At 45.6% G+C, this 20,575-nt stretch overlaps 2 protein-coding genes across 3 annotated transcripts in view; one reads left to right on the top strand and one right to left on the bottom strand.

The window, feature by feature from the left end:
- Positions 1 to 17,893, bottom strand: part of SEPTIN2 (septin 2) — a 33,396-nt gene extending 15,503 nt beyond the window's left edge. The window contains exons 1-7 of one of the 2 annotated variants that reach the window (XM_019629626.1): positions 17,788 to 17,867; positions 12,802 to 12,831; positions 11,457 to 11,577; positions 3,526 to 3,612; positions 2,671 to 2,794; positions 1,593 to 1,727; positions 1,301 to 1,418 (exon numbers count right to left, since the gene is read on the bottom strand). In XM_019629626.1, coding sequence (XP_019485171.1) covers positions 1,301 to 1,418; positions 1,593 to 1,727; positions 2,671 to 2,794; positions 3,526 to 3,612; positions 11,457 to 11,577; positions 12,802 to 12,810 — 594 coding nt within the window. In that variant the 5' untranslated portion in view covers positions 12,811 to 12,831; positions 17,788 to 17,867. Of the gene's footprint in view, positions 1 to 1,300; positions 1,419 to 1,592; positions 1,728 to 2,670; positions 2,795 to 3,525; positions 3,613 to 11,456; positions 11,578 to 12,801; positions 12,832 to 17,787 lie in introns of both variants that reach the window. The other variant, XM_019629634.1, reaches the window with a different exon arrangement.
- Positions 17,894 to 17,908: 15 nt separating this feature from the next.
- The window catches only part of HDLBP (high density lipoprotein binding protein), an 87,561-nt gene continuing 84,894 nt past the window's right edge, over positions 17,909 to 20,575 (top strand). The window contains exon 1 of the mRNA XM_019629582.1: positions 17,909 to 18,180. The gene's annotated coding sequence lies outside the window, so the exon portion shown is untranslated. The remainder of the gene's footprint in view (positions 18,181 to 20,575) is intronic.

Here is a 20,575-nt window from a genome sequence, read left to right as displayed (position 1 = left end):
AAAAGGCCTGAGATCAAAGAGACAAGTGGGTAAAGTATTTCAATTCACTTCAGACTTTGAAATCAGGCCCTGAGTGTTTTCCATACAGGATTCGAGTGGGTAGAAAGCAGGCTAATCCAGACACCCCCTTCCCAACCTCTCCGGAATCGAATGTTAACAGCTGATAAAAGGTGAGCTACGTGAGGCAGGAACTGCTAAAATATTTACTGTGAAGCATAGAAATGCCTGTGCTTTCGGGGATGCTTCCAAGGGCCTATTTCCTAAGATTGGCAATCCCGAGACAATAAGGAACCGGCTGAGAAATGTGAGTACATCATTTAGAAACTGCCATGGAGAAGACAGCCATGAAAACACGAGGGTCAAACTGGGTGAAATCATCCATGACATACAGTCAATGTCTGAAAACAACACCTCCGTCAGTCGACAGAAAAGCAATGAAAAGAGGCAAGGCTCTAAAGCCCAAGAGAACAGGCCAAGGGCACCAAGCACGGAGACAAATACTCACACTGGGAACTGGGAACCACAGGCTAAAATGAGAGAGCACTTCCCTCCCATCCTTTGTGGGTGGGTGCTGAGCAGAGCAACGGGGGTGCTTCCTGTGTGCGCTGGGAATTCTTAGAAAGTCAAATGACAGAACCTGTATGATCTGATCCTATTCTGTAAAAACAAATATATACACAGACCGTGCTCTGGAAGGACAGATACCTGTTAACGGTGCTTGTCTGTGTGGATAATTAAAGGCACTCTTACTATTTGCAGAGTTCAGCATATGAGTCTGGACTTTCTTAATAAGCGTGCAACCAGGTATATAATTTAAAACAGGTAAATAATTAAAAAAACAAAGCAGGGAGTCAACAAAGAGGCTTTATGGGGCAGCACACAGACAACCACCTGGCAGGGGCCACTGGGAGGTGAGGGGCACATGGCTGGCGGACAGACAACGGCGCTGCCACAGCGCTACAGCCAAACGCAGGCCCTCACCACAGCACAACTGCAGACTCTAACTAGCTATGTGCCCAGGGTACTGTGTGAAGTGACATAAGTGATATGTTTGGCTGACTAAGAACCTCACGGATGTGACCACACCTCCACATTCACAGCATTTACCCAACACGTCACGGAGTCAGCACACAGCCATCTGCTAAGTCACTGAGGTGAGTTATAAATAGTACTAACAATACCCTGGGCAAAGGCAAAATACTCAAAGAGGACACGCCAGCGTTACGTCACGTTGCCAAAAACCCATCACCAAAGCCCACCCTGTTCCTCCCTCCCATTCACACCCCTCCGTGACACTCACCCTTTTCTTCAAGCGCTCCCGCTCCTTTAGAGTGAGAGTGTCAGCTTTGGCAATGACAGGCACAATATTGACTTTATTGTGTATCGCCTTCATAAACGCAACATCTAAGGGCTTAAGCCTAAAAATTGAAGAGGCATCACATGTTTAGGAAAAAAGGAAGCCCACCCGGAATTTCTCAAAATTATCTCAGTTCTTACGTCACAATAGTTTTGGGGACGCTGCGAACCCCACTAGCAGAGATGCACTTTTACCCTACACACCAGGCCTCCACGGCAAGCCAGCGATGACATACCCATGTCCGAAGGGGGAAATGAAGTAGAAGCAGCAATGCACCCTGTTGTCCACGATGTGGCGTCTGTTCAAGCCACTCTCGTCGTGCAGGTACCGCTCAAACTGCTCGTCAATGTAGGAGATGATTGTCTTAAAGCTGACAGAAACAACAGTGTGAATGGTTGACGGGGTGCGGAGGCAGGCAGCCCCAGCTCCAAAGACAAAGCACATCTTCCTGGCCCCTGCCCCCACCAGGTGTCATCTGAACTCATCTGCAGGACATGAATGGAAACTGACTCCTGGACTTGGCACGATGGAGATTTCTGGAAAGTGTCAAGCCTCATTTCCCTTATGAGTCAGGGTCAAAAGCCTGACTGGAATAGTCACAAGCAGCCTGAGATGACTGGGTGAAGACCCTGGGCTGCCACTGCTTTCAAGGGGTGTGACAGTGAAGAGGGGCGAGGGGCACCAGTGAGGGGAGGAGGGTGGAAGGCATGAACATGGGGGCCAGACGGGTGTGTGAGTCGGAAACCGCACACACCGTAGGATGCCAGAAACGGCCTGCAGAAGGAGAGAAGGTCTTTGCCCCTACCGCTCCTCATCCAGTGCTAGGAAGTTGGTGCTTCCGGGTCACAGGGCGCAGACCAGGGGACTTATACGATGGAAGTGCTATTCTCTGCCCAGTCCTGGGGACAGACCACGCTTATCTTCTACTTCTTCATTCCTTGCTTGTGCAAATGATGCCAAGAGCAGCCATTTACAGGCACCAAGACTTGATTGAGTCTAAGAGGCCTCATTTCCTCACATACGGGCAGGAGGAAGACTGTACCCTGATATCATGTCCACTGGCCATGGCTGACCCAGGCGGTTTCATTTACACCAGCACTGGATGGATGATTGGCTGGGATTTCAGATCTCACGAATGTTTTCAGAGAAAAAATACTCTGTGAAACCCCGTATTTAACATGTCGTAATTAACGTGATTTAAACTGTCTCGTTTCACCACGTACAGGGACTCCAGACCCGTAATCCCTTGGTGACACCGCCAACCTGAATATGCTGGAATAAACATAATCCGGGCGCTGCCCAGGGGTGCGTACCAGTCCCTGCAGTTGATAGCGTCCCCATAGCCGGGTGTGTCCACCACTGTCAGGCGCAGCTTGACCCCTCGCTCTTCAATCTCAACAGTCGAAGCCTCAATTTGGACAGTTCTTTCAATTTTCTCTAGAAAAGAAACAAATCCAAATAGACAATGTACTTAAATGTCAAGCCAATTGGCAAAGAAAAGAAAGTGCCTGCTGGTTACGTTATTATAAACAAATGACTTGGAAGTCTCTACTCTCTCCAAGCCACTCCTCTCAGAAGGTAACATGAGGATTGTGTAAAAATGATGCCAGAGTCAGCAAGGGAAACACCAAAGCTAAGATTAAAGAGCTGCCTGAGAAGGTACAAAAGCCCATACTGAAAATCATGATGTCTTTTCCCGGCAAAAGGGCTCAGGTTCACGTAGAAGCTGAGTCCTGGGGGCTGTGTCCGCGCGGCGGCCCAGGGTCCAGGGTCCTATGCTGAGCACACGCAGCAACAGCGTTCTCAGAGCCAGTGTCCTGCGTGGGGACGCTGGCCAGCAGCAGCAGGTGTCCTGCCCCTACTCCCAGTCACCTGCTGCTTGCTCAGCCGTGACCGCACTGTTACCTGACCCTCCCATAAAACATTTAATACAGGCAGGAATATTTATTACACTTTCGAGACAAAGAAAGCCGCGGGGAGGAGGGATCACGGTCCATGGCTGCATCCACAGCCCAAACCCACAGACCTTCAGCACAGAGCCTTCCCTACCCACGTGTGTTCGCATGTTTAAAGCGAACACACACAACACACAGGGCTCGGGCCCAAGCATGTGACGTCACCTCTGCAACGCCCACGCAGACCTGTGTGGTGAATATGCGGCTGTGTACCTGCAGCTCCCGGGATGACTCTCTCTGGGTAGAGGTCGGTCAGGAACAGGCTGTTGATGAGAGTTGACTTTCCTAGACCCGATTCACCTTCGGATGGAAATGAGAACAGTGTCACAACGCTGTAAGCATGGCAGTTAACCTGCCGGGGGCTTGCTGGCCTGGTAGCAGGCTAAGCACCTCACAACCACCACTCTCTGGACACCACACGGTGGCTGTGACGTTGGTACAACTCCCTTTCCAGTGATGGGAACAGAGGCTCAAGGACAGTGTTGGACCCAGGGCAGGGCCTCAACCTGGACCCAGGTCTGTGGGTTCCAGAGTTGGTACATCTTGGATCAGAAATATGATCTCACCCTTTACAAATGTGTGGAATGGAGCTAGAGAGTCTTAATTTTTTGATAAAACAGAACACAAAGGATGTTTTCAGTGATGAATTTTGCTAACCGTCTAACTCACCCCATTTCCAGAAAACTGAACACATGTACTGAGTGAACAATGTTAATAGCACGGAGCCTCCCAGGTCACGGCGATGGCAGACGGGAGACACCGAGACTGCCTTGAACATGGCCAAACGAAATTTCCCCTGGTGGACAGGGCGACAGCGGCCCCTCTCCTCTTCCCGTTTGAAACACCCCCTTGTACCACCACTGGCAACTGCCCATGTCCGGCAACTTCCCTCCTTGGTGCCCCGTGCAGCACTACCAGTTTGGGCAATCCACACTCATTCAAGTATCGAACGTGCCAGAGTTCCTCTTAAACTACAGCAACTATGGACTGTAAACATTAGAAATGTAACCTCAAAGAAGGTGCAAAATACCCCAAATTAAACCTTACATTCGAAGGGAGCACTGCAGGTCATCAGCTAAGGCTTAACTCCGCGTACAGAGGAACCTGTGAGCGTGCTGCCAGACTGCCTCCCGGCTTCCCGGGTTTGAACCTCCCTCCCCTGCCTCTTCCTGCACAGCATGGGGAAGGAGGACATGTCTGCCTTAGAAATCATTAGTGTTGGGAAAGTCAAAGACAAAAGAGTGAGTCTGGAATGTGTAGACATACAAGGTCCGACAATTAAGTTGGTGAACTCATCCTAGAAAAAGTGCTACCTACCTCACTGCTGAATATCACTATGGTCACCCCCGAGTACTCCCCTTGGGAGGCTATACACCGACGCCAGCGCCTAATCCACCCTTCAAAGCAATTTTGGAACTCTTTTTCTGGAATGGCCATTAGCACTATCGTTGTATTACCCTTGATGTCCTGAGTGTTATCAAAATGTCTTCCTTTCAATATTTCCTTTATCTTTGGGTAAAGAAAGAAATCATCAGGGGCCAGATCAGGTGGATAAGGGAGGGTGTTCCAATAGTTCTTTGTTTACTGGCTAAAAATGCCCTCCAGACATTGCTATGGGAGCTGTTGCTTTGTAGTGATGCCAGACCCATGAATTATTGGTAAAAAGTTTAGGTCATTTTCATCTAACTTTTTCACGAAGCCTTTTCAGCACTTCCAAGTAGTTTGTCCAGTTGGTACAAATTCATAATAAACAATTCCTTTGATAGCAAAAAAAGGTTAACATCACTTTGACTCTTGATTTGGACTGATGAAACTTTTTTGGTTGTGGAGAATTGGCTGACTTCCACTGTGCACTTTGACGCTTTGTTTCAGGGTCATATTGGTACACCCATGTTCATTACCAGTGATAACACAGCACAAAACATCATCTTGCCTCTCCAAAAGGTCTTGGCAAACTTCGACCCTCCTTTGCTTTTGTTCATCATTGAGCTCCTTTGGGACCATTTTTGCACACACTTTTCTTATGCCAACATTTTCAGTTAAGATTTTCCTATAGATGTTTACTTGGTCTGCTACGCTTCTCACAATCAGCCGACAATTCTGACGCACAATTTGACAAATTTTTGCAATGTTTTCATCAGTTCTGCTCGTTACTGGCTGTCCTGACCTCTCTTCATCAGTGACGTGTTCTCTCCCCTCAGAAAACCGTTTAATCCATTTGTACACTGCCCTTTTCTTCATGGCATTATCCCCATAAACTTGGACTAACATGTCCCTGATTTCACTTGCACTCTTGACAAGTTTAACAAGATATTGTTTGTTCATTGTTCTCATTTAAGCTCAGGCATTCTCGCGACAGCACACAAAAACTCACAAAAATAATGAATGCCACTCAGGAAGACACCTCCACACGTTGACACGAACACAGCTGTGAGACACTGATATAACAAGGTTATGAATGAAACCTTACCGAGCTGTTCCTACTGAGCTGTCAATGTAAACGCATGGTGGCCAGTTCGCGAACTTAATTGTCAGACCCGTATGAAATTAGGACTACACTTTAATTAGCTGCAATTTTCACAGATGAAAAGGAACAAAAGGACAAAACTGGAACTACATGTAGAGCATGTCCAAATCCAAGAGTGTATAAGTGTGACTAAATGCACAAGTTATCCTTTTAATAAGCTGTCCAGCAATGCCCCTTTACATTTTTACTACTCCTGACGGGGGTTTTCCAACATATGCTAAATACTCTCTGCGTCCCTGGCAAAGGTCTAGGTGCTGGGGCACAACAGAAAACACGACAGATAACTACCTGCTCCCGTGAAGCCCTGCAGCCCAGTGGGGCAGATGGCAAGCTGACTCACACCGGCTGAGTCGTGAAGGCCGCGGAAAATAAAGCTCAAGAGGGGCAGGGCTGCAGAAGACACGTGAGTAAAGGGTCTGAGACAGCCTCTTCTCAAACAGCAGTTGACAGTATCCCAGCTGATTCTAAATTCTAAATCTTCACTTTAAGGGTGGAAGCGATTATGTCACATGGAATAGCTTTTGGGTGACATGTACACATACTGTGCTTATTAACTCAGAACATGATGCTACTCCCAGGCTGGATTTCTGAGAGGGCCTAGCTTTGCTCTGTCCTCACTGGCCTCTATCCCAGCCAGGCATTTCTCAAATAGGTGCCTTTAAATAGGGGAAACGACACACTGTGAAATCTGGACGAGTATAAATCCAGTATTATCCTAAAAATTTAACACAAACATACTGGGGCCAGCAATCTTAACATAGTTATCCTTTACAAGTAGTGATAGCAAAGGTTGATTGGGATGAGGGTATTCAGCTTACAAAACGGCTTGTGTTTTCACTAGATAGGAAGACATACACGGCATCAGGCACACAGTAGTGATGTGACATGAAAAATATGCGGTGGGTGAGAAAAGTTGTGCTTCCGTTTACGGTAATAGCGGTCTGAGATCCCATCGGGCAAATTGTCTCAAAAGCTTTAGATTTTTTTTTTTATTAGTTTCAGGTGTACAGAGCAACGTAACACATTTAAACCCCTCATAAAATAATAACCCACCCCCCAAGCTACTACCCCTCTGACATCTTATATAGCTGTTACAATAACATCGACTATCTTCCCTATGTTGTACTCCACATCACCTGACTATATATGCCAGTATATTTAGTTATAGTTGACATTCCATATTATTCTACTTCAGCTTCAGGTGTACAGCACAGTGGTCAGGCATCTATCTACACAGCCTATGACGTGATCCCTCTGATAAGTCCAGTGCCCATCTGGTACCTTACATGATATTTTCAACATTGTTGATTATATTCCCCATACCGTATTAACTACCAATTTGTATTTCTTAATGCCTTCACCTTTTTCACCCTGCCCCCAACCCCATTCCCATCTATCACCCTAGTAGATCTAGTACCATTCTGGCACCATACCTAGTTATTACAATATTGAGTATATTCCTTATGCTATAACCTACATCCCCGTGACTACTGTGTAACAACCAATTTGTACTTCTCAATCCCTTCCCTTTCACCCATCCTTAATCCCCCTCCTATCTTAAACAAGTCCCTCTAAGATTTCTTGTAATATTGGTTTGGTGATGATGAACTCCTTCAGAAAAGCTTTAGGTTTTAATCAAATTGAAGTTTTATTTTTTAAAACCTAGGCTAAAAAAAATAAAACAACAAAACTCAGGCTAAACTAGGAACGCTAGGAAATAAAGAGCTTTCTAAGCTGGAGGAGGTCCTCTTCACATTTACCTTTGATTTAAACCAAGAAACTGGTTCCTCGACCTGTAACAAGGGCCTTTTCAGAAGGCCCTGCAGAATGTTCTAAAGGATCAGCCTTTTCGCCCATTCAAGCAACTCCTATCACGTGTCAGTGATGGCAGGATGGAGCTCCCAGGAGGGTGCTCCGCAGGCCCCACACACTGGAGAGCTGCCCCCGTCCCCCGCTCACATGCCCCAGAATGCACGAACCTACAATTACACTAGCACATTTTTACTTTAAGGCCAGCTTTCATTTTCTTAGCTTAGTTCTGAAGTTCTCATGTCCACTCCAGCCCTCTTGTGAATTTGGTCAACTAACCATCCTATTGACTTTCTAGCAGGTAACGCACTTGGCAATAAGCTTTCTATTTTTAATCTTGCTTTTCTTATAAATTGAGCCACCATCCCAGCTAATTGCGGGAGGCTAATGACGTATGTTATTACCAACTGCCGCCCTTTGAGTAGACACTTAGCTGCATGGGCACATTCTCTCATGGATGGCTCTCCACCTGGCTTCCTTCCTTGAGGTCTTCGAAGAACTTATTTGTGATTTTAAAGTTCCACGCAGATTGTGGCCCAAACATTTGTAACCTTTCATTTGCACATGGTCCGTCATTTTGTGAAATTTCTAATTTCTTTAGAAGTCTGCCAGAACTTAAAAAACTACCTTTCCTCTCCAATAGTCTCAGACTTACAAGGTGGCTGTATTGGGTTTTCCTGATATACCATTTCTCTTGAGCTACTCATAGTTACAATTTAGAAGTTGAGGGTTTTGTGGTTAACTTTCTGGGTGTCTTTGAGTTCCATCTTGCCTCTAATCCCCTACCTGCTTTCCTTATCAACTTCACACCGGTAATTTACCTGTATGTTAATCTGTTAAGTGCACCCGTTTAAACCATACAGCGGGATCCATACTGACAAGTGTCCATTCAGACAAACTCAAGATAATATCCATACCATTAAGGGGTTCCTTTGACCACTTAAGTCAACTCCACCCTCTCGTCCCCACTGCAAGCACACACCAGTCTGCGTCCTGTCACTCCAGGTGGATTATTCTAGAACCTCATACATGGGCATGTACAGCGTGCCCACCTGTGTCCGGCAGCTTTTGCTCAGCACCGCTGGCTTCTGAGACTGCTCCCTGCTGTTGCATCCAGCAGCCCGTTGCTTTGTGTGTGAGTGATGCTCCACTGCACGGGCACACAACTTGCTGACCTACCCTCCTGCTGAACTTGTCCTTCCTTCGCCTCATCCACTGACAGATAACTAGTAACATGGTTGTGTTCAGGCTGTCATTCTGCTACTTTTCTTATTTGTCTCTTCTATTTTATTTCATCTCAAAGGTTGCAGTTTTAAAAAAATCTCTAGATGTTCCCTTTGGTTCTTTTTGTTGGCTTCTATTTAGCTCATTACATTCATGTTGTCCTATCAGTGGAGAAGCACATTTAAAATACTTCCAGTTCTTGTTCACCCGTTCTAGCATCTCGGTCATTTCCGAGTCTGTATCTATTGCCGGATTTCTCATCTTGTTCTTGGCCACAGAGTTTCTGCTTCTTTGCATATCTAATAATTTTCTATCGGATGCTCGATATTGTGAATATCACACTGCAAATGTCTGAATTTGATGTTCTTCTCTACTGAGCCTTGTCCTGGAAAACAGTTCATTTATTTGTAAACCAGCTTGATCCTTTCAAGTCTTGCTTAAAAACTTTGTTAGGGAGGCTTTAAAAAAGTCTTTACATCTAGTTTAGCCCTACTGCTAAGCAAGGGCTTTCTGGAGTTTCCAATGGATGCCTTGGGTGCTCAAGTCTGCTTGGCTGGAACTCGAGGTCTCTTGAACCCCTGGTGGCTCTCCAGCTCCACGCAGTCTCCAGGTCAGCTTGGTCTCCTGGTGGTCACATTATGCCCAGGCTCGTGGAATTCTACCCTACCCAAAGGCACATCAGTGTTCAGCCTGGGTCCTCTCAGTGCAGATTTCTGGAGTCCTTCATCTGTCCTGGAATTCGCCACACTACCTACCTCAGGATCAGTCACCTAAGCTTCCCCGAATCACGATGACTAATCCGACTCTGAACCTCCTGGGCTCAGGCTGACTACCCCTTCCTGGGGCAGGGGCAGGGAAACGGCAGAAAGCTGCAATGACTTTACAGTTCACGTGATCGTGTTCCTTCTCCCAAGGACAAAGTCCTGCACTGCCTATTGTAGAATATCCCAGAAGAGCTGACTGCTATATTCTGATCAGCCTTTCAGTTATTCATGCCAGGAGGACTAGTCTGGTCGCAGTTACTTCAGGGATCAGCAAACTAGGACCTTCAGGTCAAATGTAGCCTGCAACCTTGTGAATAAAGCTTTACTGGAACACGGCTGTCTATTCGTTCACGTATCATCTACAGTGGTTCTCCATGACCACAGGAAGTTGAATGGCTGCACTAAAAACTGTATGGCTCACAAAACCTTAAATATTTACCACCTGGTCCTTTGGGGAAGAGTCTGTCAACCTCTGAATTATCCTATCATGGCTAGAAGCAAAAGTTATTGCCTGTTTTTGAATGCTTTAAAATTAAGTCACTCTGTGATAGATTGCACTGGAATTCTCTTTTCTATCAGGAACTTGAGTTGTCATGATTATCATATAACTGCGATCCTAAAACATGTCACCATTCACTTCTCTGGACCAAGAGTCCCACGTTTTCTTTCATTTCAGATCTATGAACTATTCACCCGAGGAAACAGTCATCTGTTCTACTCGGACATGACCATCGTCAAGCTATCTCCTTGATTTTTGGAGAATTTTGCAGTTATCGAGAATGAAATAAAATGTGATATGGTGAGAATTAATAGCTCATCAGTAGATAATTCAAGTTAAGCATGTTATGGACATGCTAAACACAGTATTTGCTATATAGCCCATGGCAAAACATATCGAATATAAGAGAAAAAATTTCAAGTAACCACTCAATTTCAAAGGAATTTAATAATTTAAAAAAACTTGTAAAGACTACTTGTTTAAAACACATCCACCACAAAAATTTAAGGAGTTATTATTTTTTTTGAGTATTAAACAAACACACTAATTTAATACGTGTATTAGTTATCTATCAATATGTAACAAATTACTGTAAAACTCAGAGGCTTAAACCAACAATCAACGTTTTTTATGATTTCATGGATTTTTCTGGTCAGGAATTTGTGAGTGTCTACTATGGTGGGTGTTACGCTTGGGGAGGTCTCTCATGCAGTAACAGTCAATGTCAGCCAGGATGGCTTGTCACCACAGGCTTAACTAGGGATGGAGGATGCTTCTGAGACGGTCACTTACATGGCTACTGGCAGGCCTCAGTTCCTTGCCTTGGGGGACTTTGCTATAAGGTGGCTTGAGTGTCTTCCTAACATGGTAGCTGGCTTCCTCCAGAGTGAGTGATTTGAGAGAAGGCAAGGCACAAACCACAATATCTTTTATAACCCAGTCTTGAACTCATTTGCCTTCACTCGTGCAATGCCCTATCTGGCTACCCAGGTAAGCCCTATCTGTTCCCAGAGGGAGACTAGAAAGCTGCCTGACACCAGGAGGCAAGGGTCATTGGGCGACATTGGGGAGGCTGGCTGCCACAATGAGTAAAGACTTTCACTACATCTGAATAAGCAGATGACAGAAATACTATGTTTTCCTCTTCAGCAAAATTTTCTAAAGAATTTTCCTCCCAAATTCCCAAGTTATTTGATTCTGCCAACAAAACAATTTTCCCTTTGACTTTACAGGTCATACATACTATTAGTATACCTCACAGGTTGGAAAGGAGAAAGTTTCACATATTTAATAAGCTTGAGGGTATAAGTTAATTTCTTACCGACCACCATTAGTGTGAACTCAAAACCTTTTTTCACTGATTTTCGGTGAACTTGGTTGGGAAGATTTGCAAATCCAACATAGCCAGGAGTTTCTGGATTTATAAACTGAGCTGGTTGTTGCTAAAATCAGATTTTACAAAAAAAGGAAATAAACACCTTATTAGTTGCTTTTAAGATATAATCAAGCTGCAACAAACATAGGTTATTATTAGCTCTCACAAATTAAATATATAATACATAAATAACACTTCTAAAATGTCCCTTCTATCAAAAAACTGATGGTATTCACTGATGAACACTTATTAGAAAGAAAAACCAAACAGTATTATTTCATGCCTATATGCTGACCTAAAATTACATTTCTGCTAAGCAATCCAGCAATCCACAGAAGAAAATACTTCCCGGTATCAGGTATGATGATTTATGAAAAGTATCCAGGAGGAGGTCATGTCTCTATGGAACAGAGCCTCACCAAGGGTGAGGCAGGCGACTTAGGGGTGGGATTTTGAGTATTTAGCTTCAAAGACCAAGAAAGAGAAGATTGACACTGAAGTGTCAATATTCCGACTGGTGGACAACTGATATGAGGAATGACAGATGGACATGTGACAAAGCAAGTACAGTAAAGCCGTAGACCTGGGCAATGGCACTCTATAAATGGGAAGAAATCAAAAGACACATCAATTGATTTATTAAATCAATTGATTTTTTTAAATGTATACTCACACTTATAAAAAAGAACATTCATACAATGTTATCTGGTTATTTCTGAGCGATGAAATTACGGTTAATTTTTCTTTTCTTTTCCCCCTTATTGGTATTCCACACTAATACTTGTATAAAAAGCAAAAATTAGTATGATGCTATGCATTAGATAGTAAGGAACACCCAAAGATTAAAAAACAAAAGGTAAAAAAATTATAAGTCTTGTAACTTCAACCACAAGTTCTGCTTTTCTCAGCATGTCCTTTGGAACTAATTTATTTCACAGCTCTGTGCTAATTTGCAAGAGTCAATCAATATAAGCCAATTTTATCAAGTTTAAAAGCCCCATCAATTTCATCATGATAAATCATCAGAATTTTAAATTATTTGACTATTCTACTGAGAATGATCTAAAGAGGCTAAATAGATTATTATTGCTGTATTTAGAAAAAAGAAATTGAAAACCTAAAAAAAGAAAGTTCAAAGTTTTGAGGACAACAATTAAATTAGAACTCTGTCTTAATGAATCAAATACATCAGTTGTATTAAAAATAATGAATCATAAATCTTGACTATAAACAGTTTGAAAATATAAAGCAGTTTCTCCTCATACTGTACACATGAAGTGTAAGCTCTTACCTTAGACATCTTTAGCGAAGTTTCATGAATCTATAAAAAAAATGCACATTATCCATAACGTACACATTTAACTTAGCATGAATTGACATGTAAAAAAACATACACCTAAGGCGTGTCAATAGCTTGTTTCAATTAGCTTATCAATTACATCAGATACTTCCCCAGAAATGATAAAATTATCACCTCATTATAAAGATAAGATATAATTAGTTAGATGAAAGCAACTGTATATACCTATATTCATTCCATATTTGCAACAGTATGAAAACTTCAGTATTGATTATATGTTAGGAACTATGTACACAACAGGTGATAAAGGCAAGTTTTTATGATGTCTGCAACTGTGTTACCTCCTTTCTCTCTTTGAACCTTTTCAACACTGGAGAGCGCTGTTTGCCAGCTGTCCTAGAGGCCTTGAGCTCCAGAGAACTAGACTCTGACACTGGGGCACACAGAGCAATATGAACATTTATAAGCAAAGGAAGGACTGAGGGTACTGAAGTATTTGAGATGTGAGGGTTTTAGAGATAATCAGAATTTGAACAGAAATCTTAGAAGCCTTGACACTTTGGGAAACGTGGGGTCTGTTGCTAATCTTTGGTAACAAGGTCGAGAGATAGACGACCGCAGTCAAATCTGACTCCCTTTGGAGCTCAGAAACTTATTAGAAAGCTTCCTGCACTTTCCTGCCTCCCCATTTCCCCCAAACCTTAACATTCCTGAATATTGCACATCGTTTTCCTTTTGAATGGAAATGTTCCCAAGCACCTCTGAAAAACTGAGGCCCCTCCAGCTCCCGATATGGCTCAGTTAACCAAGGTTAAGACAGACTTCATAAGCCTGTAACGCTACAGTGTTAGGCCACAGAAGGGTTATAGGGTCGGCTCTCCTGAGTAGCGGCCCACTGGAGGCCTTCTTCTCACCTGTCTGGCAGAAATGAGGGGGAGAGGAAGACGAGGGTGAGAAGAGTAGGTACTTACATGAAGCCCGGAAGCTGCTCCTCACTGTGACAGGTCATTACCAAAGGTGGGAAGGAGTTATCAGGTGAAACCTAGAGCTCTAGGGAAGGACTACTGACTACAGAGCAGGTGAAGCTGGATCCTGATTATCCAAATTGCTTTCAGCCTCGGCAGTGCAATTAAGGGAAGCTTAAAGGAAAGCAGGAATGTGAGGCGGCGAGAGAAGCAGATGAATTTGAGAAACACCTGCCACTGGCTTACAGAAATACAGCGGAATAGTCGCAAATCACATTACTCACAATCCAAGGTTTTACTGTATCTGAATTTTATTTTTTAAAAAGATTTTATTGGGGAATTGGGGGAGGGGAACAGACAAGTTGCTGTCCTTTTGTTCTTCAGTCTAGTTGTGGAGGACGTCGCTTCACTGGCCCATGCTACGGTATTATCATTGCGCCCTTCCCAGGTGAGGCAGATTGGTCGCCGGTCACTGGACGGCCACTCATGGCAGCTCTTAGCAGCTCACGCCAGCTGCTGGCCGCTCACGCTGGCTGCTGGCCACTCACGGTAGCTTATGGCATCCCACTGCAGCTTCACTGCAGCCTGCGCCATCGCTTGCCTCGTGGCAGCCCAGCTCCAGGTCGAGCTGTTGTTCACCATCTTAGCTGTAGAGGGTGCAGCGTCACTAGCCCTCATGTGGGATCCCAACCGGGGCCCTGCTCTGCAGCTGGCGTCCCAAGCCAGCTCTTAACCAACGCACCACTCAGCCCATGCACCTGAATTATAATTAAGCAATTTCCTTAGTGTTTTTATTAGACTTGGTTGCTGAATTTTTTCATGCCTCCTCAGCATCTATTCACGTGATTTTCTACTTTAATTTGTTGTAAGAGCTTATATTGATAGATTAGGTACATTTCTGGAATCTAACTGCAGCAAATATTTCGCTGAGAACTTTTTTTTTTGCATTTATATTCTTGAGACAGACCTACACCTAGCTATTCTTTCTCAGGTCTCCATCTGGGTTTGTTATTAAAGTTGTGCTGTCTTCATAAAATAAATTAAAAGTGCTTTCCCTTATGTAGTGGCCTAAGCGACACTGGTGCTGTTTGGGTTGGTTGGAATTCAGCTCTAGTTCTGTCTAGTCTTGGTCCCTCTTCATTGGTAGATCTTGACTCGGCTGTTTGTGGCATTGGTTCCAGTAGTCAGTTCCATTTTGGTGACTTACAGTGTCTCGGAAATCATCCATTTCTTCCAGCTTTTCATATCTGTGGCCATCTTGATATATATAGTATCCTATGCCTTCTTTTCTACAATAAATTTGCTTTTTTTCTCTAATGGGACTTCTGAGGAATTTGTTTCAAAGGACCAGCTTTTGGATTTATTTACCCTTCTATTATCTTGTTCATTTCTTAATATTGTCAGAACCAAATATCTGTATTTTCAGTGTTCCTTTATAATGAAAATATGTAAAACCCAAATTCTCATCTGAATCTATGAAGCTTTTGCTGTGTCTTCTTAGATTTTGATTTTGTTACCCTCCTTGATCCAAGGGTTATCCAGAAATGTTATCAATTGGGAGTTATTTTTAAACACCCTCCCTCAGTTTTAACAGATCATGATTTGTAAACATCTGCTGTAAAAATCTCTTTTAGAATTTGTTTAAATTTTCTTTACAGTAGTTACATGGTAATTTTTTAAACTTTCAATTGCTTTTCTTTATGGCACTGACTGAAGTACCTGGTTTTCAGTGAGCTAGCCTTGATCCAGCCTTGATCCAGCCACACAGAATGCCAAGCACCATGATTAATTTACACTCTGGGTGCAGACCAACTGGATCCCTAGACCTCAAAATGTGGTCAAGCGAAAATTTTATTCTTTCAGGTTGTGCTCATTTTAGATGCTAGAAACTGTTTTTTCTCCTTGATTAATGGCTTCCTTCTTCCACAGAGCAATACTCCCATCCCAACTCACAGAAGAAATCAGCTTTTCCAAAACAAAAGATGAACAGAAGGCTAAAACTGGATTCTTGGCAATACAAACATATTTTGCTGGTGGCATTTATATTGGTGGACTACCCACAACTACCATTCATGGACGTGTTACTCTTATATTTACATACATCATCCCAGCCCACAAAATGACCCTGTAATGTAGGTAGGGCCCGGAAAGCCTGTGATGCCTTATCCAGAGCCCTTGGAATGTCCTGGCATTCTGGTTCTTTGGATTTGAGAAGGTACACGTACCGTATAACACACAACGCCCTCAACAGCACCACGCACACCACCCGCAGTCAACTACATTTTCTGCAGCAACATGTGTGACCATTAGTACAAAGTGGGATATGGTCTATATAAATGGCTTCAACCCAATTCTGCTGCCAAATAAGTTTTGGTGTCCCCTCTCTGGGAAAAATGAAAACATTTCTTTTTTCAGCAGTTTGTCTTTGGAGTTGGGTATGAAAAGGAGCCTGAATCCCATTTACAAATGGTAACAGAAGGAGGTTCTTCCTCATGCCCTCCCCATTTTCCCAGGTTGCCGTGCTAGTTTAAGAACAAATCTGTTCTGGTGGAAAAGCCTTTCTTCTTTACCCTGAGCTGCTGCACTGGGGGAGAGATCAAGGTGGCAAGTGGAAAAAAAAAAAATCAGGATATCCTTTATGGCTGAGATCACTGCCAAGTTGGTAGAGCAGTACATGTTGCGAGTTAGGATGCTGGGTGGTACAAAAAAAGCCTGAATTGGAACCACCAAAAATGAAAATAATGAACCTCAAATTACAAACACCAGGAAACAACTTCCATCACCCCTCACACCATTATATTGTGTATCTCTCCTTATGACGGCAAGGCTGCTTTACAACACTAAATTTCTCTTGAGGTATTATGATTTGAGTCATGCAACAAGTATTTGAGAACCTACTATATGGGGCCGCTGTGCTGCACAATAGGTAAGGGTGACAAGATTCACACATCCCCTGCTCCTCACAGGACTAGTGGTCTAGTGGACAACTACCAAACAGAACAGTAAAGGAAATCAGGCGAACACTTTTTCCAGCAGAGGAAATCTAACCTGGGCCAAGTCCTGAGTAACAGAGCAGGGAGTAGGCAAGCAAGAGGCAGAGAAGGTGGGGAGGCAACTGGGTTCCAGGCAAAAGAAAGGTTTGGGCCAAGGCCAAAAGTGAGAAAGACCACAGCAGTTTGAACCAGTTCAGTGTGGTTGGGTCATGTGTCTAAGAGTCGGGGGAGGACAACGAAGGGAGGAGTGATATACAGGCAAAAAGTGAGACTGGAAAGGTAAAAGGTGGCCGGTCTCATGGGTCCTGTGAGTCACGTGACAGCCGGGGCATTCCCGAAGGCAACGGTAGCCACAGACCTCGGCCTCCTCATCTCAGGCCTTCATGGGAATGGTGGGTACCCCCCATCTCTATCCCTCGGGATTCGGTCCTGCAGAGAGCAGGGGCCTCTTTCTTCTCTCCCGCACTTCATATCTGCGGCCAGGGCGGGCCTGGAAAGTTAGCCAGGCGGCAAAGACTTCTCGAGGCCTGGCAGGATGCAATGGCCCATGTCAGGGCGACAAAAGGATGGCCACAAGACAAAAGCGTTCGACAGGCCACCATGTGCACTTTTCCTCCCGGACCACTACCGCCACCTGCACGTTCGGCACCCCAGGCCCATTATTGAGACTGCTCCACGTAACTCCCACAGGGTGAACAAGGGGTCACTAGGGTTCTCCTGGGACCCATCCCGCCGCTTCCGCCTGAGCCAAGGCTCCGGTTGGGGGCAGTAGCCCGGTAAGGGTCGGGGAGAGTCGGGGAGGCCCGTGGGCCGAGTAAGGATGGGCGAGGGCAAAGGTGGGCCAGGAACCTCTGGCCGGCCGCCCTTCCCCCACACCGCGCAATCAGCCCCGCCCGCGCGACCCCCGGAGCGGGCCGACCGACGACCGAAAATCCGTCCTGATTGGGCCGCCCGCCCCTTCTGTATCGGCCTAGAGCTCGCACCCCGGCTGCGGCGAGGACCCACGGCGAGACACTCACCGTGGACGAGCCGAAGAACAGAAGCCCACCGGCCACACCGCAGATCCGCCCAGCAACCGCCGTCCGGCCGAGCCCCGCCCCGCGCGCAGGCGGATTGCGTCATCACGTCGCCCCGCCCCTCTGCCAACGCTTTCCTTGCCTAGCGCAATCAGGTCTTCCTCCCCTCCCCCATTCGCCGGCTTCCAAGTGCGCAAGCGCAGGCTCATCCGCGTTTTCCGCCTCTGCGCAGGCGCTGTGCCCCTCCCACGGCGGTTGGCCATATAGAGGCTGGGGGGGGGTGGGGGGAGGTCAAGCGTAGCCTCTTCTCCTTTACCAAGATGGCGGCTTGTGCCTGTTTCGCCACAGTTCCTGCCTTATGAGCTTGGCTTCCTTACGCTGATAAGAGTGGAACAGGTAATGTGATTTTTCGCACTGTGGGTAACTAGAGTGGGGGGAAGGAAGTTTCTTTAGAAAGAGCTAAGTGACTGCCGAGGAGAAGAGAGGCGGTCGGGGGAGGGTAGGTGGAGGTAAGAATGCGGAGCGACCGCGGTGGGGGGAACCCTCGCCTCTGGCCCTCTCCTCCAGGAAGATGGCGGCAGCACCGAGCTGGGAGCGCTGAAGCGGGACCGGGCCGGCGGCGGCGAGCGGCCGAGCGAGGCTGGTCTAGCTTCGGGTCGCCGTCGTCTCGTTGGTGGGGGTGCCTCGCCTCGATTGGCTGCTGCGGGTCACGTGGGTTGACGGGCCCGTGCGCGAACCATAGAGTTGGGCGGCTGTCCTCGGGGACTTGGCCTTCGCGCGTCCCGTGCTGGTGCCTGCGCCCGAGGCGGAGGGCGGGGCCGGGGCAGCCCCTCGCCTACTCCCTGTGGTCTGGGTCTCACGTTGTGAGACGCGGCTCGGGAACTGGAAGGCGACAGGCCCGGCCGGGACTAAGAGGGGAGCGGGGCTGCCCCGCCCCGCCCGGGGTGTCCTCCTTCTCCCTCCTGGAGGCCTGCAGGCCCAGCAGTTGTCAGATACTCGCTTCAAGGCTCGGGGCAAATGGGCTGGTTCAGGAAGCATTTGTACAATAGATTACTCCCGACTGAAAGTCAACACGTTTTTTGAGTGTCTGATGGGCGACAGCGTAGTGTTGGGAACCTAAAGCTGTTTCTGACACTAGGGGATACTGAGGGCATTTTCTGAAAAGTGGTTAGGTGAACTCAGAGCCAGGTGCCAAATATCCTCTCCCACCCGACTTAGAAAATGAGAGGGTCAGACTTTGCATGGAGTCTGGTTACCATGTATAAAACCCAAGGAAAAGTCGACCTATGTGGTGTTTATTAAACAACGCTTATAGTCAAATGAAACAGCTAAAGGATTATAGATGAGTCGAAATCTTCAGTGACAAGGATGACTTGCCCTTCAGTTTAGGGTTTTGATGTGGGTCCTAGGTTTCGCGGCTATCCTCAGCCCCCAGGCAATGATTTCACCTGTTTGGCGTCTGCTTAAGGATAGTCACTTTCTTGAGGCCCTGTTAAGATAGTGGGTCACAGGATTTTGTCTGCGGTACCTGATCGATGTTCATTTATGGAAGCAAACCTGGGATGAAACAATGAAACCTAGTGTTTTGGTTTATATTTGACCCTTTTGAACCCTCTAGGTAGCCCCAAGCCTAACCCATTAAGAACATTTAATGCTCGGATGCTTGGAAACTGTTTAAAGTAGCTGAGAAGGTATTTGGTTAAGAATGGCTTCCATCATGGGAATTCCCAGTTCTCTTTGTCTGAAACAGTAACCTATCATGGGAGTATTACCCTTGGAGAAAACTGTGCATACCCCCCCCCCCAGGCCTGGAGGGGGACAACGTTTGAAAGCCAGTTACATAATTTACGATGAGGATTAAGCTACCAGTAAATAGTTCACTGTTTGGGGACTTACCTCATCTTCTCTAATCAAGTTAACATCACCTGCGTAAATGTGCCCTGTGTGTTAAAGAGAGCACTTCTGAGATCAGCCCTGGCCCACCTTCAGCACCTCCAGGCCCCAGTGCCCTCTCCAGAGGGCCAAGCTGACTGCTCAGCGGCCTGATGGGAGAATTTTGTCTTCAATCATCAAGTATTTTTTTCCTTTGGTTTTGTTGTTGGGGGCCTCTGATTGACTTCAGCCTCAACTTCACTTCTTCAGCAGTTCAATTCAAAAAACATTTATTGGAAATTGCTGTGTACCGGACACTGTTAAGGGGTCTGGTGATGCAAAGGTAAAGGGGAAATAGACTTTTTTTCTTTTCCTCAAGCAGTTTATGGTCTAGTATTCACTTGTAAAAGAATAATTAGATTACAGTGTTCTTATGCAGTAATGGAACTATATATAACATTTGGATATAGGGAAGAGGATGCAGTAATTACCAGTTACAAAGCCTTACAAAGAATGTGGTTCTTGAACTAGGGTTCAGAGGATGAATAAGAGTTTTTTCAGGTGGAGTCAGGAGGATGAGGTGTTCTAGACAGGAAGACTAGCTTATGCCCAGGAGACACGGGACAGCTATAACAGGGCATATACGGGCGAGAGGTTGAGAATTTGGTAGACTGCTGACCTCTCAGGTGGTGGAGGGCTTGTTGAGATCCTGTTGTGAAGGACTTCATGAACTTCGGTCAGTCCTGTTGTCTGAGACACTGACTGGGATGGAGTTTCAGATGATTACACTGCCCACGAGGCTGACTTGTGATCTTTAGCCTGAGCGGATCAGATAGATTCTCAATGAATGCTTCCCAGCTGAAACTTACTCATTTACCAAAAGGGCTGGAGCAGAGAACACACTTTTTTATTTTTTTTT

Source organism: Hipposideros armiger, unplaced genomic scaffold (genome assembly GCF_001890085.2).
Source record: "Hipposideros armiger isolate ML-2016 unplaced genomic scaffold, ASM189008v1 scaffold_17, whole genome shotgun sequence".
Classification (NCBI taxonomy): Eukaryota; Metazoa; Chordata; class Mammalia; order Chiroptera; family Hipposideridae; genus Hipposideros; species Hipposideros armiger.
This window is presented reverse-complemented; position numbering and strand designations above follow the sequence as displayed.